The sequence below is a fragment of the Pseudonaja textilis genome, chromosome 8, assembly GCF_049901715.1.
Source record: "Pseudonaja textilis isolate UNSWEBS1 chromosome 8, rPseTex1.2, whole genome shotgun sequence".
NCBI classification, from domain to species: Eukaryota; Metazoa; Chordata; class Lepidosauria; order Squamata; family Elapidae; genus Pseudonaja; species Pseudonaja textilis.
This window is the reverse complement of record NC_141997.1, coordinates 3072719-3091193: the sequence shown is the minus strand read 5'-3', so window position 1 is coordinate 3091193 and position 18475 is coordinate 3072719. Positions and strand designations below refer to the sequence as shown.

The 18475-nt window shown below is 43.0% G+C and overlaps 1 protein-coding gene across 1 annotated transcript in view; it reads left to right on the top strand.

Annotated features, from left to right (window-relative positions):
• Positions 1–18475, top strand: part of IL1RAPL1 (interleukin 1 receptor accessory protein like 1) — a 1645997-nt gene that overhangs the window by 998705 nt on the left and 628817 nt on the right. The window contains exon 5 of the mRNA XM_087938178.1: positions 2783–2936. Coding sequence (XP_087794304.1) covers positions 2783–2936 — 154 coding nt within the window. The remainder of the gene's footprint in view (positions 1–2782; positions 2937–18475) is intronic.

Below are 18475 nucleotides of genomic sequence, written 5' to 3'. Positions count from 1 at the left end.
AACCAGAGATGACTTCAAAAATTAGACAACCCTCCCCCTTCCCACACCTCCAACTCCCATTATAGTACATGGAGAACAACATTTTGAAATTAAAGATAACCCTGACTCATGCACTCACTGTGGATCCACACAATATTTAGTAGTTGGGAAACACCTTCCCTCTTCACAAAACGAGTGGGTAGCCAAATGACATGTAAAAGCCCCCACATTACTACAGAAGTTCCACCTGAAATATCCTCACAAACCATCCTAAATTGTAAATGTAACACATATTTTATGTCTTCAAAGTGGATTTCTCATTTTTTTTTGAAGAGGGCAATGTGTCAGATTGTGTATCTGTCATTCTTCAATGGAAGAAGAAGGGGGGATTGATACAAGCAATCCTTTTTGATGTAACCTGAATATTCTAATTCTTGTATTGAATTTGTATAACCTGCACATGATTTATAACTGGGGACTGGAGCCCAGATGCTTGGAAATTTGTCACCTCTTGGAGAGATAGCAAGACGAGAAGGGGCCATAAAAAATCCAGTTCCGAAAGAAACTTCCTGGAAATCTCTTCTCAACTACATTCCCAGAAAAGGGGGGGGCATTAACATGTTGCTTCTTTGTATTGACAAAATCCACACCAGACTCAAACTCCCTTTATCTAAGCTGCATGCCTGGAGGGATATCAGACCCTGCTTTGAATCTGACTTGCTGTCTTCCTTTTCAATAAAGAATTCCTTTTGAAATACCCAGTTTTCAAAAGTTGATTCTTATTGCCTGAAGGGAAGAGAGTCTGGTCCTTACAAGCAGGGGTGGGATTCAGTTTTTTTAACAACCAGTTCTGTGGGCATGGCTTAGTTGGTGGGTGTGGCTTGGTGGTCATGTGACTGGTGGTCATGGCCAACTCGACATCACTCATGTAAAGGGGCTCTTCTCCTCTCCTGGCCTCTCATGATAGTGGGGATGCTGCAATGGTCAAGTGTGAAAAATGGTCATGTCACTTCTTTCAGTGCCATTGTAACTTTGAATGGTCACTAAATGAACTGTTATAAGTCAAGGATTACCTGTACAAAAATACAAAAAGCTTCTTTGCTTGCAAAAAGCTGCCCTAAACACCAAACGTTAGATTAAAAATACCTGCAAGCCAAAGTTACAAATCAGGCAGGGTGCCAGAGCACCTTGAGGAATGAAAACAGTTAAAATGCAGTGATAACTATCAAGCAGCCATCTCTTGCTCATAAAGTGAAACCCTTTAGCAAAGCGGTCATTTAAGCTCTCCAGAAAAAGCACACCCAGGAGAAGCAATCCTTAGATCCATTTGCACCACTTAAAGACACCAGCTGGTCTCACTCACCTCACAAGGTTTCCTAAGGAAATCAGCCAGATTTAAGGAAAGGTCCCATGGCCCCCAGAAAGGCAGTAAAAAAATCAGTGCCAAGCTTGCATCCTGCCTTGGGAAGTATACCCCAAAAGGACAGTGCCAGATAGTATTAAAGCAGTGAAGGAAGACCCCCTCCCCAGATAGAAAAAAGAAACCATGGAGCATGAAAAATTCAAACACAGTACAAATACTTAAATCAAAACAGTAGCTGTTGCTTGTTGAAGCTGAATAGGGAAATTTATCCCATCAATAAACACAGGATTAAACTTCACCAAATACAGAATTAACCTTCACCAAAAACAAGTTTTAGACCAAAGCTCAAAAACTCATGTTTGAATGTCAATCTTTCTAGCTAGCCAAGAAGCCTTGCTGAATGTCACTCATCTGCGTTCCCTGTCACTAAATTTAAGCTTTGCTTCATTATTCAATTATTTCTTCAAAGTGCTGATTGTCCAGGGAAGTATTTCCTCCCAACAGCAGTGTAAAAATCTTAAACAACCCTTCCCTGTTAAGAAAGTCACGCCTCAGAAGCTCTGGAGACCGGAAGTCTAGGCGTACTGCCAAGAATGTAATAAAGGTGGAAATGAACAAAGGGAGATTGCTTCTAACTACTGGTTCTCTGAACTGCTTAGAAAGTTAATCAGGGGTTCATCCTATTATGGGGTTTAGGAGAAGCCCTAATTTGATATCTTTCTCTTGCTTTTATGGCAACATAATAAGAAGCCAGAGAGGATGAAACCTCTACAGAGATGTTTATGTAATAAAAGACAAAGGATTTCTGTGCATCCACATCACCACATTCCACCCATGAAAATTTTTCCACTCAAAGATATTTTAAAATATTTTTGTGTTTCACAGAATAAAGGGTCTATCAATAGCATGCATAAGCGCATCAACGTGCCTACCTTCCCTGTCCTATTTCTTTTATTTTTTTATTTATTTTTTCTTATATGTATCCATGTATTCATAGCTATGTTTTTACTTATACCTATTATCTTGTAAGCAATTGACAAATAAAAATAAATAAATAAATAAAAATAAATAGGAGAAAGATAGGGATATGGATATGTGAATTATTATATTTCCATGAAGCGGTTTTTCTATTTCTATTTCAGCGCTATAAGAATATGATTCCAGGGGAAAAATGAGAATTAGTGAAAAAGAAAATGAAAAATGAATAACTCCTTATGTGGATGGGTATATTTTTCTTCTAATTTTCTTTGAGGAAAAAGTATTTCCAAAGGCTCTAAATATATCTAAAATAGTTTCCTGTCAAGAAATGCAATGAACTTTGTACTGGTTTTAAGACTTTTTAAAAAAGCTTTTAAGATTACAGGTTTCGAATCAAACTGATGTGTCAAATAAAAGTACAAGGGCTATACTTCCTAAAATACTATAATTATCTTTGTCCAGGAATGCCAAGTTACAACCTGGAGACCAAGCATTTTGTTGAAAAAGGATACTCTTGTTATCCGGGAGGTCACAGAAGATGACATTGGAAATTACACTTGTGAATTAAAGTATGGACTCTTTTCTGTCAGAAGAACCACAGAATTAACGGTTACAGGTAATTAAGCAAAATTGTTTCAGGTTTTAAGTAATATTTTTGTTGTAGATCACAGCCTCTTTTCTTTTTATTGATGTTTTAGCAATTCACAAAGGTGTGTTTAAAAACAAGATGTTGTGGAGGGGTGGAATAACCTGAGGCAAACATGGAGCGAACTAGAGCTTTTACTTTATTGTAGCAATAAAGGGTTGCTGCGGTTGCTGTGCTAACAAGGAAGCCATCCGGCAGACAACAGCTGATGCCATTTGACAGCTCCCTTTTATAGCCGGCTGTCAAACGGCATCAGCCAATAGGAATGGTCCATGTTCCTGCTGGAAACATGGACCGGAGTGAAGACTTCAGCTCAGTCTTTTCCGAACGCCACAAAAGGTGATATTTTTTGTACTAAACAGTGCAAGCATTTAGAACAGGTTAATCTTAAACCTGTTTTGAAAAGGTGTTGGTTACTTTAAACTGTAATAAAGAGAGTTTTAAAGTTTTGAAGGACAACATATCTATATGATAGAACAACCTTTGGGCATGATTCTAGCCCACTCAAGTACATAACAGTTCACTACAACAACAGTTATGCACTTGACTTTAATTGTGTTCTTGTAGACATTTCATTACTCAAACTAGGTAACATTATCAGTGCATGTTACCTAGTTTGGGTAATGAAACATTTGCAAGAAAACAGCCAAGGTCCGAGAGCACTAAGGACCCCTCATTTCAACACTATAAATATTCTCCTTTGTTGGAACTATTGTAGTTGTTAAGTTCGAAGGGTTGGGCTCATAAAGACGAGAGACTTCGGTTCAGTAACAACAGCTGTTTATTTATCAGCTAAAACCAGCTCAAAAGAATAGCAGCCGCGGCGGCTCTTTTATAGAGGGGCTTAAGTGGCCAATGACATTGCTTTAAGTCTCCCACGCTTGGTTTTGACCAATCGCGGCAGACTCTTAGTGAGCCAATCATAGCCGCCCTGGTTGTCCAATCAGGTAGTGGTTAAAGCAGACCAATGGGAATGTTGGGTTACAAGTCTGTCAATATGGAACACCCCTCCCCTCTTGGTATCGTCCAAGGGGCGGGTGATGTAGGCGGGTCTCCGTACTTGCCTACTTGACTTGCGTGCTTCATTTAGTCTCTGGTCGTCGGCTGGTTCGGACGGGCTCCGCGTCGCTCTCAATTCTCCCGATGGAACTGCCTGGAAGGATGAGCCGGGCCTATAGCTGCGACTCCCGCCTGGTTCGCCCGGGTTGGTCGAGTTGTTCACTCTGCTACTCCTGCCTGGATTTTCTGGGCTGGTCGAGCATGTCCGGCTACTCTTTTCGGGTGAAGCACCCGTCTGCAATGGCTCAGTATATTCAGGTGAGTATGGTTGGTTTATTGTTTGGCTTCTGCCTGGGGGGTGTTCTGCTTGTGTTGAGTTTTTTTCTTTTTTCAATGTTCAAGGTTCCCCCCCCCCCTCTGATTTCTTTGTTAAAGTCTGTGCTGGCTAGCCTGGACTGTAGCTGATCGATATGGTGCTTCCAGCTTCGCCCATCGGTGGTTTCTAGGCGGTATGACCTGGGTCCGGTTAATTGGGTGATTCGTGTGGGTACCCAGAGGGGGCCCCCGGTGAAACTTTTTGTGAAGACGGTGTCGCCAATGTTGAATGCGCGATGTCGGCTTGTAGAACCGGGGGGGTTCTCCGGATTATAAGTCGGATGCAACCGGTCTAGTGGCGAACGGAGTCTTCTGCCCATAAGTAGTTCTGCTGGGCATTTGTTAGTGGTTGTGTTAGGCGTGATATGTTGTATCAGCAGCATTTTGTTGATTTTTTCTTGGATATTGCCATCTTCAATTTTTTGTATGTTTTTTTTTTTTTTTGTAAACTGAACCATCCGTTCCACCCGCCCATTCGCCGCCGGGTGAGCGGGCGATGTTAATGCATGTCTGATGCCTCGGGCAGCTAGGTATTGTTCGAATGCCAGTGCCGTGAACTGTGGCCCATTGTCGGACACTATCACATCTGGCAAACCATGTGTGGCAAAAAGTTTGTTAAGTTTAGCTATGACGGCCTCTGTGGTTGTTTTTTCCATAGTGCAGACTTCCAGCCAATTTGAATAGGCATCTACGGTTATCAGAAATGTGTGTCCATGAGTGGGGCCGGAGAAATCAAGGTGGATTCAGGACCAGGGGCCTCTGGGTATTTCCCATTCCAAGGGTGGTGCTGTGGGGGGGGTGGATCGCGTTTGTTGGCAACTGTTGCATGCCGCGACCCATGTTTCGATCAGCCTGTCCATCCCTGGCCACCAAGCATAACTTCTTGCCAGGGCTTTCATCCAGACGTTGCCCGGGTGCCCTTCGTGCAGCATGTCCAGCACTGTGGTTTGTAATGTTTCAGGTATCACCACCTGATCTCCCCAAAGGATGCACCCTTTTTGAGCAAAGAGTTCAGTTTGCCAGCTCCTGAAGGCTTTAAAACGTTTGTCTTTATCATTTTCTGGCCAACCCCGTTCTACCCAACTCAAGACTTGCGCCAGCTGCCTGTCTTTTTTTGTTTCGTGGGCAATGTCAGGCGCGGTGAGGAGTGGGCTGGGTAGGGTTTCTATTTGGAGGACTTGAGTGGTAGGTGCTGGGTCATCTAGCACGTCCGGAAGGGGTGAGCGGCTTAAAGCATCAGCGTGCAAAATGTCCTTGCCGGGGCGGTGTGTGAGCTGGTAATTATAGGCGGCCAAGAACTCGGACCACCTTGTTATGCGAGGTGAGAGGATGTTTGGGGTGGCCTTGTTGCCCGCCAATATGCCAAGCAGAGGTTTATGATCAGTAATAATTGAAAAGGTCCTACCGTAGACATATTCGTGGAACCTTTTCGCTCCGGAGATGATTGCTAAGGCTTCCTTGTCCCGCTGGCTGTAGTTTCTTTCAGGCTTGGACAGGGTTCTTGAAAAGAAGGCAATGGGTGCCTCTTTTCAATCTGGTAAGGTGTGACTGAGGATTGCTCCTACTCCAAAGGTGATGCATCACATGTAATTGTTAGTGGTAGAGTTTCACTATACTGGATGAGAACTGCGTCGGAAGTTAAGAGGTTTTTTATTTGTTGAAAGGCGTTTTCCTCCCGTTTTCCCCAAGTCCAGGAGGCGGTTTTGTCCAACAGTCTATGCAATGGTTCCACCACGGTCGCCTTTTGGGGTAGGAAAACATTATAAAAGTTAATGAGTCCTAAGAACGCCTGAAGCTCCGTTTTGTTTTTCGGTCTGGGGTCCTCCTTGATGGCTTTGAGTTTTTTCTCGGTGGGGTGAATTCCGTGTTTGTCTAGGAGGTACCCCAAAAACTCGACCCTCTCAGTGCACAGTTGGCATTTTTCTTTTTTAACTTTCAAGCCAGAGTCTTTAAATTTTTGGAGTACTGCCCTAAGGTGTTTTTCTAGTTGTTTTTTATTAGTCGCTGCCACTAATACATCATCAAAGTATGGCACTACTCCCTTAATGCCTTGCAGCATCCTTTCCATTAGGCTTTGGAAAACCCCAGGTGCTACGCTGATGCCGAATTGGAGGCAGTTGCATTTAAATGCCCCCCGGTGTGTCACAATCGTTTGTGCCTCGGCGGTTTCTGCATCGACCGGCAGCTGCTGATAGGCTTGTGCCAGGTCGAGCTTTGCAAAGACCCGGCCTCCCCCCAGTGAGTGCAGGAGGAACTGGACTACTGGCACGGGGTAGGCACTTTGCTGCAGGGCATGGTTGAGGGTGGCCTTATAGTCTCCACAAATTCTTATGGAGCCATCTGGTTTGATTGGGGTGACTATAGGCATTTCCCAATGGGCGTGGTCAATCGGCTCCAATACCCCTTGGGCGATGAGCTTATTTAGTTGCTCGTCTATTTTAGGCTTGAGTGCAAATGGCACTCGCCATGGTTTGAGGCAGATAGGGGGGACATCTGGGTCAAGATTAAAGGAGATTGGGGACCCCTTGTACTTGCCTAAGGTGTTGTCAAAGACCTCTTGGAAGTCCCGTGCAAGTGCCGCTTCCCAATCTTCTTCGTTTGTGTGTTTGGATGCCAGCCATTTCTATCCCTAGCGGCTCAAACCATTGTAGCCCGAGCAAGCTGGGGCGGTCATTGTCCATGATGGTGAGTGACAATATGTTGGTGCGGCTTTTGAATGTGATTTTGAAGTGCCCGATGCCGGTAACGGGGATGTGGTTCCCCTGGTAGTCTCTGAGGATCAGCTTTTGTTCGCTTAGTTTGTGTCGGCATATGCTGGGTATTAGGCGCTTGATGGTGTGCCAGGAGACCATGGAGAGGTAGGATCCCGAATCCACCTCCATGGAGCATGGTTGGTTTTCGATGTTTACCGTTACGCGTACTTTTCGGACATCTATGATTGAAGAATGGCCGATGACAACCATTTGATGGGTCTCTTCTTTCCGCGGCGCCTTGTTGAATCATTTAGTCCGGCCGTCTCAGCTCCATCGATTGTCAGTCTGGCAATCCTGATGCTTTGGGGGGGCGTCTCGTCATCTAGGGCTGCCGCCTCGGCGCCGGGGACTGTGGTTGCATTTATTTCAGCAAACTTTTGCAATGTGCCCCCATTTCTCGCAATGCTCACAAATGGCATCAAGAAAACAGGATTCAGAGTGGGGGTGATCACCTCTGCATTCAGCGCACTGGAACCCCGACTTATAACCCCGCCGGTCTCGTCGATCGCGTTCCAATTGAAGCTGGTGGATTTCTTCCTCCTCGTAGTCGCTGTCAGAGGGGGATTCGATGTTGCCGTGGTGGGTGGAGGTGGTGTGTTTCTCCGGTGTCAAGGCCGTCTTGCTGGTAGGATGGCGGTCAGTTGTATTTGCTTGCCGCATTCGAGCCACTGATTTGTGGGTGGCTTCTGCTGCAGTTGCTTCAGCTATGGTGTCGGAGAGGGAGATACTGCCTTTTGCCATCAATTTGCTTTGTAGTGTGGGGTCTTTTAGGCCGAGGATGACCTGGTCTCGCATGGCCTCTTCTAGGTCTGTGAATCCACACAACCCTCCTAGGTCCCTTAGATCAGCCACGAATTCGCTGATGCTCTCACCTTTGCCCTGGTCTCTTTGGTAAAAGTCATGCCGGTGAATGAGGGTGGGTACGGCTGGAGCGTAGTGGTTTCGGAGGATGGGTGCGAGATCATCCCAGTCCATCGCCTTGACGTCGCGGGTTTTGCCAAAGCCTTGGCCATTTTAAATATGGCAGGTCCGCAGTGTGTTAGCAATATGGCCCGTTTCTGGTTGCCGTTGGCATCTTTCAGGTTGCTGCATTCCAAGAACATCTGGAACCGGTCGATGTAGAACTCCCAGGCCTCTGTGGCCGGATTAAAGGGTGCAGGTGGCGTGGCGTTGCTGGCCATCTTGATGGTTGCTTCACGCCATTTGCCACGTGCTGGATTGTCTCGTTGTCTTCTCTATCCCACCTTCGTCGCCAATGTTAAGTTCGAAGGGTTGGACTCATAAAGATGAGAGACTTCGGTTCAGTAATAACAGCTCTTTATCGGCTAGAACCAGCTCAAAAGAATAGCAGCCGCGCCGGCTCTTTTATAGAGCTTGCCGGGGCTTAAGCGGCCAATGACATTGCTTTAAGTCTCCCGCGCTTGGTTTTGACCAATTGCAGCAGACTCTTAGCGAGCCAATCATAGCCACCCTGGTTGTCCAATCAGGTAGCGGTTAAAGCGGACTAATAGGAACATTGGGTTACAAGTCTGTCAATATGGAACAGTAGTGCTTTTGTTTTTATTAAATTGCTTTCCAAGAGAAAATTATTTGTGTAAAAATGAGATAGAATCTTTATTTTAGTTCTGTTATCCTATGAAGAAGCTAATTTAGTTATTGAAAAAGTATTAGTTACACAGTTATTGTTGTTAATATCCACCCCCACACATATTTTATCTTTTACTTCTATTTATTTCAGGGAAACAATGAGGATACAAATATATGCACAGTTAATTTATTATATGACATTTCTGATTGTTACTTTCAAATTATTTTTAAATGAGTAAGGGTTTAAGAATTAAAGTAGATATAGTTTGTTATACAGAAAGGGGCAGTTAATAAATCATGAATAGGCAAAAAAGAGAAAAATACAAAACAAACCTTTCTCAATCCTGGTAATTAAAGATTTGCATTAAGGTCAGGCTTAAAAGTATAGAATTGCTTCACTTTATGATCTATACATTTAGAACAGGGGTATCAAACTCAAGGCCCACAGGCTGGATCCAGTCCACAGGGGTGCTTAGGTCTGGCCTGTGGGGTTGCCCTGGAAACAACAAAGGACTGGCCTGTGGTGCCTCTTTCAGTGAAAACAGAGCTCTGAAGGGCTGCATACCAGTGATGGGATTGGTATTCATATTACAAATACAGTTGAGATATGAAAAAGGTCTGAAACAAGATGTGTTCTATAAAGAATGGACAGAAATGGATAAAATATTAAAAGGAAGAAAAATTGATAAAAATGTTTTATAGTTACTGGGTATTGAAATGGAAGAAGAACATGTGAAAGAGACAATGATTGCATGGGCAATTTTTTTTGGCTATGCTATAGAATTAGATAAATGGCAAATGTTGTGGGAGAGAAATTATAAATTAACAATGTCAACTGCATACAAAGAAAACCTGTATAAGATGTTTTATAGATGGCATTTTGCATCAGCAAGGTTGTCAAGGATGTTTAAAGATTAATCAGCAAAATGCTGGAAATGTCACCAGACCCCAGGAACATATGTGGTGGCTATGCGTAGAAGCAAAAAGATATTGGACAAAAATACATACGTGGTTGGAAAAGATGATACAGCACATAGATATAAGATCTGAAATGTTTTTGTTGGGGATACCTGAAACTTACAGTAAAGATAAGATATATTTAATTATCCATGTAGTAACTGCAACTAGAATTGTATTTGCATAAAATTGGAAAAATGAAAAGATTCCAACAGAAGAGGATGTAAAAAGGAAAATACTAGAATGTGCAGAAATGAACAGATTAACACTTGCAATTATCGAATATGGGAATTATTTTATCAATGGCTAGAGAAAAAAATATGAAAGTTAGAAATAATTATTAGACCACTGAAATACAGAAAATATGTTAATTGAATTGAATACATAAATAAGAAATGTTATAGTAATAGAAATAATTTGTATACTAATATGATAAGAATGTAAGAATAGAGAATTAATATTAAAATAATGAATATGGTTGTAAAATTTAATTATTATGGCACATTTGTAATCAGATGACACTCCGTTGAATGAAAGATAAATTGAATCTATGTATTTTAAATAAAATAAAAAATATTTTAAAAAAGGAAGATAAAACATGACACATTCTACTATGAAGAGAGTCCTACAGCATGAACTCTGTGCCTGTATACTTGGAAGAAAAGCAGAAGGTGGTGGCCTCAGATTATCTTAGATAGACATAGAAGTGGAGATAAGGAGGGTATACAGAATAAACCGCTAGCTCTTTCTGTATACCCTACTTTTACGTTTGTGATCTTTATGTTATGAAGTGCTAAAGTCCATTAGCTCTGAATTTCCAAGAACAATATGATCTTCCCTGAAAAATGTATACAGTTCTGGGATATTTAGTGCAGAAATAATTAAAAATTTAGTTAACTTAATATGTAATAAGTAGAAAATTATTTCAAAGTTCTTACAAGTTAAATCCAACTTTGTCAAACTGTGATTTATTGTTTCAAGATATCACATTTTATTTTTCCTCTTTACAGTAATAATTGTTTCCTGAGTGAAAATGTCCTTTACACTAATAATAATTTATTATCAACCAAGACAAATCTGAGACAACCTAAATGTACTTTGAATATATTTATATAAAAGATATATTGACAGTACGTTGTTACAGACAACTAACAATATATCATCAGGAAGATAAATCCAGAAAAAAGTAATGAAATTTCCATTTGCAATAGCTATTTTTAAAATGAATCTATTGTTCTAGGAAAGATAGAATAGAAATTCATAACTTCTTCACACCTCAGCCCAGAACAAGAAAAGTGCCAAAAAGCATTTAACACAATAAACATCAACACAGATTCATCGCTATCCGATTCAACATAGAGGTGCTCTGAACTGAATTAGTATTAATCTATCATTTACTTAGAAAGTGGAGAAAATATCACTCCAATCAGGAGAAGTTCTGTAAGATTCCATTATACAAAGCCAAATGAGAGATGCTCAATTTAATAGTTAAAAATACAGTATAGTCTCCTGATCTAGACTCATTCTGGTTTCAGTAAAATTATCACAAGGAATGAGATGATATAAGATTTAACGGCAATCCATTATATAATTGAAAATGGAGAAGTGCTTCTAAAAATGAACTATTGGGATTAGACTTTGCATTACAATACAGCAAGGACATAAATTCTATCACAAGCATAAAATTGTGCTTGTGTAATCAAGTAACACTGGACAGTGAGCCAAAGAGACTCAGATGTTCAGTGCAAATTGAAGGATTTAGCCCAAGTAACAAAGTTTTAGCTGTATTTAAATTAGTTCAAACATGCAGATTGTATAAAGATGAAAGTCACTAAGTTGATAAACCCTTACAGCAGGGGTGTCAAAAATAAGGCCAGCAGGCTGGATCTGGCCCACGATGAGGCCAAATCTGGCCCTTGTGACCATCCTAGAAACTGTAAGGGTCAGCCCAGCCCATGCCATCTCGGCATGTGTGCTCACGCACAGTCCCAGTTCTCTGTCACCATGTGCAAAGAAATTAAAGTAATTTGTGGGACTATGGTTAAAAAAAATAGTTCAGATCTTTCAACCTAACAAGATCTTTTTTTTTTTCATGAGAAGTTGGAAGGTCTGAACTATTCTTTTTTAACTGTAGTCCCACGGACTACTTTAGTTGCTCTGCACATGGTGGCAGTGAAAAGAGCTGGAAAGGTTAGTGAAAAGGTGTCGCAGCGAGCGACCGGTCCGTTGCTCCGTCTGCGTTCTTTCGCTGCCTATGGAGTTCCCCGCAGGGAAGAAGTTTAGAGGGACCCTCGCAAGGGTGAATACCAATAACAGACACCAGACATCCGATTGTTTTCATAGGAGGCAGCACTTCACACCCGAGGCAGATGGATTGACCCAGGCAGCAGCAGCCGCAGCAGGAGGAGGGGGAGGAGGAGAAGGAGGGGGACCTGGAGAAGGAGCTGAGAAAGCGGGGCCTCGGGTGCTCTGTACAAACCTCATTTATTAACCTCTTTCAAGCGGGTGGGGGAGCACACAGGGGGTAGCAGAGTTTTACCTTATATGGAAGAAGATCATAAACAAAGAACAAAGTATGTGATAGTTTGCAAGCTTGCAAATATGCTTATCATATTGGCTATGGTGTCCTGGGAAGAAAAGCAACAACAGTCAGTGTTTCGTGATATTGAAACATTATTCAGTTGGCTAAAACAAGGTCATTGGATACGTGCAAACATCCCTGTATCCGTGTTTGACAATGTCTGCTTAATGGTGGAATAGCCACAATTCCTCCTTTTTTATTATTTTTGTGATGCTGTTTCCAGGTAAAGTCCTTTTTCCCCTGAAATGGATTCAATGGGTGGCAACAAACCCTTCGGTTTGTTGAGATCCTGTTGTACCAATTCATACGAGAAGGAACACTCACCTTCTGACTCTTCATCACTCATATCCAATAAGGCTCCTTTGGGAGCATAGGAGGCATTTGCATCTATTTCATTCTCTGACTCTTCGTCAGAAGACCATTCCAGCAGAGGCTGTTTAACGGAATCTTTGGATACAATAACAGATGTGAGAAAACTGACCGTTTTTTGAGTATTACTGATTTCACTATCAAGTGCTTGTAAGCGACCTTGTAAGAATTTTAGCAATCGTCCCATAACACATGGACCTATTAAACAGGCAAGGCATAGCAATATCAGAGGACCGGCTACAGCAGACAACAGGGTAGTTAACCATGGAGAATAATTGAACATGCCTTGATACCATGCTTGATTCTGTTGTCGCTCATTTTCTCTATCCTTCAATCGTTTGCGTAATTCAGCCATTGAATCTTTAACAATACCTGAGTGATCAGCATAAAAACAGCATTCTTCTTTTAAGGCTACACATAATCCCCCTTTGTTTAAAAATAGCAGATCAAGACCTCTTCTATTTTGCAAAGCGACCTCAGCCAGAGAAGTGAGCGAGGCCTGGAGTGCAGAGATCGAGGTCTCAATACGTTTAAGATCTCTTCATCTACTTGTAAACTAAGTGCTGCTACTTGTTGATGACCAACAGCCAGAGCTGTGACCCCAGTTGCTGCGCCAGCAGCACCAAGGCCCAACAACAGAGACAATGTGAGAGCTGTGACAATTTCTCTTTTTGACGAAGTGGAAATTTTGGGGGTTCTAACACATTAACAAGTTCCGGCCCTGGGTAATAAGTTATCTTGGGGAGCAATTTTACTTGTATGCAAAAGGATTTTTGAGCAATGAGAACGTCCCCATGAACACAGGCTGTAGCTCCCGTGGAGCATGCCCAAACAGAGTTGTTACCTGGAATGAAATACTGACCCCGGAGGCGAGCAGTTATGTTGTTTCCAGAAGAGGTATATAATGGGTTATATCCACCATGCCCGGTAAAGGATGTGATGGCTAACCGTTCTTTGGGCAAATAGACTTGGCAATGATGACCTAATGAAACATTATGACAATACTTGGAATAATTAGCAGGGATATTTCCCAAACAGCATCCTTGACCTATTATGTCAGTAACCGTGATGGAAGAAGTATTCCATCGGCATCCGTTATCTGAGGTGGAATTGCGAATGGGTTCATCTGAGGCTACTGCATCATAAAAGGGTGGCAGGTCAGATAGGCAGAGCCAGCATTGGTCCGTTTTGGAGGAGTCATTAAGGGTGGCTTTTAATAATGCAAAAGAAGAATTAACCAATTGAATTAATGGATTGGCCTGAGTGTCAGATTTTTGTAAAAAGGCAGACTTCAAATTTTGATTTGGACCTATGTCATATGTAGGCAAAGACATTGTTAAACGTATAGTGAAAATGTTACCTTCATCCCTATGACCATCCCATTGCCGTCCCCCCCATGTAAACCCTGACATCCATTGTTGTTGAGTCAATGTCTTCCCTTTTTCGGTAAAGGTAATGGTGAGCGGGTTCAGTCTCTGGCCACAACATGGCCACGAAGAGCAGGGAAGGTGCCCACGAGTGCGGGTAATGTTGATATAATCTCCTTTGGTAGGGGTTGACCACCGAATGTGGCCAGTGGACACACAGTTCCATTTTTTACAATACCTATCGATTGGACCACCACAAGCAGCACGGGATTCGCCGGTACTGTGAGCAGGACAAAAGTATAAAGGAAAGTTATGAGCAGGATTTGGAGTGCAAGAGCCTTGTTTGTCCCATATATCAGCTTGCAGTTTTTTGTCAGCAAATTTCTCGACACCAGTACCCATTTCAGCAAAGTCCATGGATAATGGGGGAAACCATGGCCACAGAGTGTAGTTGGTGGTGCTATTAAGAACTTGTCCTTGAACGTCCAGGATAGTCCAGGTATAGGTATGTGGTTGATGTGCATTCGCGGAGACTGCTCGAGGAGATCGACGGACACGATGGGCGGTGTGTGGAGCATGCTGTTGATACAAAGTGAGAGTCAATCGGGAGGAAGTGGTAAATCCATTGACCATTTTTGTAATTTCACACTGGTACTGTCCATAGTCAGCCAATCGCACGTGGTGAAGGGCCAGGGTTGTAGCACGAAAATGAGAAGTGATGGAATATTGGGTGTCATCTGTCAACAGAGTGTCATTTCGAAACCACCTCCAAATAGTTCCCTTCTTTTTTACCGGAGAGCGCTGGACACATTCCATGGCGTTGGAAATGGAGCTGAGACCCGGAAGTGCAGGGTATCTGAGGCGATGCGTCTGGATGAGTGTGGTTGTTTTGTGAGAAGTGCCATCGAGGATGAGGCGATGTCTGCGGTCCAAGGGTGACTTATAACGGCCTGGCCAATAAGATGGAAGAGTAGATCTCCAAAGGCAGGCAGCAGAATCGCAGGGTGGAATGCAGCAGTGAAGGTGTCTCTCCAGACGTTCCGAAAGAAGAGAGACGTTGGAGTCAAGCAGCTGTAGCCAGGATAGAAACGGTGGGGATAGGGGAGGAAAAGCAGAAGAGGGGGTAGACAATAAGAGAACAGTATGATTGAGGTAAGTATGATTAAAAGAAAAGCCTAAACAAGAATAGGAGCCAATTGTTTGCGAAGTTACCTGTATAGTCAGAGAAATGAAGCAAGGGAAATAATAATATGAGAGAGTGATTTCTGAAGCAGGCAGAAGAGTGTGGCCATTATGCTGAAAGGCATAATTGCAGGCAGGAAGAGAATTGTCTTCATAAGTAAAGGTTACTGTGCTGTGAAGGGGGGGCTAGGATAACCCCTGGAGATGCATTAAAGAGTGAAAAGACTGGAAATATCATTGTCAGCAAGAGGGTGAGAGATAGAGGAGTCGTGGCCATTGGGTGGCCCATGGTAGGGGCGGACACAACGGGCAGGAACCCAAAGCACTTTGTCAGGAAGTTGTACTGCAGCGTATCCTTTTCCCCACGTGATGAGCTGTGCAGGGCCTTTCCACGCAGGATCTGGAAGTTGCCTGAAATAGACAAGAGGGCGAGAGGAGGGGGCACTGGCTTGGTAAAATGGCGAGAAGCAGCCGTAGAAGAGGGAGAGCCAGTGAGGTTAAGAAAGTTAAGAGCATAGAGTGTAATGTTCAAGATGTTTTGTAACGCCGGGAGGTTCGGGGGCCTAAGCCCTTTTTTCCCGTGTGCCGATCAAGGCATTTTTCAGACTTTGGTTTGCCCTTTCCACAATAGCCTGGCCCTGGCTATTGAATGGTATACCGAATTTATGAGTGATGGCCCACTTATGACTAAACTCAGCAAAGGGAGAGCTGACATAAGCAGGACCATTATCTGTTTTGAGAATTTTTGGACATCCCAACGTTACGAATGTTCGAATACAGTGATTAATAACATTTTTAGTTGCCTCTCCTCTTTGCAATGTTGCCATAATAAACCCTGAATAAGTGTCTACGGACACATGAATGTATTTCCAGGGAGCAAAGGGAGGGTAGTGAGTAATGTCCATCTGCCATGTGTCACAAGCTTGGATACCCCTGGGATTAACACCCTCAGGGATACCTCTAGCCTGGAGACTACATGTGGGACATTGTTGGATTATTGCTGTGGCTTCCTGGTACGTAATCCCGAATTGCTGTACCAGGGCCTTCTTATTTTGATGGAAATAGTCATGACTCTCCCCAGCCGAAAGTGGTTGAGGAAAAGGGGAGGAGGTCATGATTTTGCAGGCCTCATTGGCCATATGATTGCCTTCTGATAAAAATCCAGGCAAGTGTTGATGACTTCTTATGTGAGCCACAAATAAGGGCTTACTTCTTTCCTTCAGTAGTGCTTGGAGCTGTAAAAAAAAGTGTCATGAGAGAGGGAGGGGTAACAGGGGAAATATAGGCATCAAACATGCAAACAGCCATTTGAGTGACATACATACTATCAGATATGATATTTAAAGGTTGCTGTGGAAAAAGAGACAAGGCTAATGAGAAAGCAGCCAATTCAGCCTGTTGTGCTGATTTCTGCGGGGCAGTTAAGCGTTTATTCCATTGAGCATCTATGTACCACACACAGGCCCCAATAGTCTTAGAGCCATCAGTGAACACAGTAAGGGCTTCTTTCAAGGGCTGTTGAACAAAAGGTGACTTCAGAACAAAAGGCACTGTTCGCAAAACTTGTAGCCGAGTATCAGGGGGAAGATGGCATGACACTTGACCACACCAATCTTCCAATGCATCCTGTAATACCATGGAGGTTTGCAGGAGAGGTTCCCATTGAGCAATCTTAAAAGGGATATATAGTGTAAAAACATCCATTCCCATCAAGGCTTTGGTTCGTTTTCGCCCCTTCTCTATTAGGGAAGCCATCTGAGCTGCTCTAGTGGTTATAGATGTCTTGGGAGTGTGTGGTAGGTGTAACCATTCCAAAATGTGGAGGCATTTTTCATCCGAAATTTGAATCACTATAGCAGTTAATAGCTGTTGGGTAGAGAGAATGGCAAGGGAGGGTGGTCTATCAGTGAGGGCACGGTCCACCCATCTAGTGGCTAAAGCTGTATTTACCTGGTGCAAAGCGTGTAAGTGTTGTTCTGAAAGATAAATTTTGTCTGCTGGATGCTTTAATCCTACTAGTGCCTGAAACAGTGGTGACAGCATATGTGTGGTCAATGCAAGATAAGGTCTAGCCCAATTGATGACTCCTAGGCATTGTTGCAGCTGAACCAAGGTGGTTGGTTGAGGAAGTGTAAGTGAGGGAATAGATGGAGAAGCCGTGGAGGCTAACACCTTGTGACCTAAATACTGCATTGGGTAATGAGACTGGATTTTTTCAGGTGCTATGTGTAACCCTGCTTTTGCTAATGTGGTTAAAAGGATTGGAAAGGTTTTCTGAACTGTTCCTTTTGGCCCATCTGCAGCTATCAAGATGTCATCCATGTAATGATAAACAAGAAAAGTGGGAAATTGAGACCTATAAGGCTGCAAGGCCTCGTTAACAAAAAATTGACACATAGTTGGTGAATTTAACATGCCCTGCGGAAGGACCTTCCACTGGTACCGAGCCGTGGGTTTTGAGTTGTTGAGCTCGGGTACTGTGAAGGCAAAAATGATCCTGTCCTTTTGTGCTAGAGGTATGGAGAGAAAACAATCCTTCAAATCTATAATGATAAGATCATATCCAACAGGAATTAAGTTAGGATTAGGCAAACCACACTGCAGAGGTCCCATGGGCTGCAAAATAATATTCACAGTCCTGAACAAGAAGGTGAACAAGAAGGTGCAATGCTTCCAACTTTTCTTTGGTAAGAGGCCATTGATCAGTCCATACAGGCAAAGATGTTTTCAATGTGAGAGTTAATGGTGCAATAGACATATTGAAAGAAAGCAAAGACTTTACACAGAGGTGTTAGGGTAGTTGAATATAGGCATGAAACTGAGAAAGCAAATCACGTCCCCATAGATTGCAATGCAGGGGAAGAACATAAGGCTTAAGATATGCTGTTATAGTTGAATGTGGAGTAGAAGCAGAGAGCCAATTAGAGCTGACCTTAGCGGCTTGAGCTCCGCCTACGCCTTGCACTGAGGCAGCCTCGGTAAGAGACCAAGTAGGTGGCCACTCAGCAGAGCAGATGACAGAAACATCAGCACCGGTGTCAATCAGGCCATCAAAAGTGTAACCATTCAAGGTAACAGACAGGGTAGGTTTAGAAGCGTGCACAGGTTGCTGTAATGCAAATAGGGAAGGCGGATCAGTAAGTGGCATTAAGATAAGCGTAGCGACCACAGTCCCCTTTTTTAAGGAAAAACAGCGATCCCCTATTGCAGCAAGAGCTAGATTATTGAGAGCAGAGGAGTCATATAGATAAGGAGCAGCAACAATACCTTCTATAGTGAGAGTGGAATTGGGAATGAGCAGAATAGGCAATGAGGGAGGCAAGGATGTTAAAAGAGTTG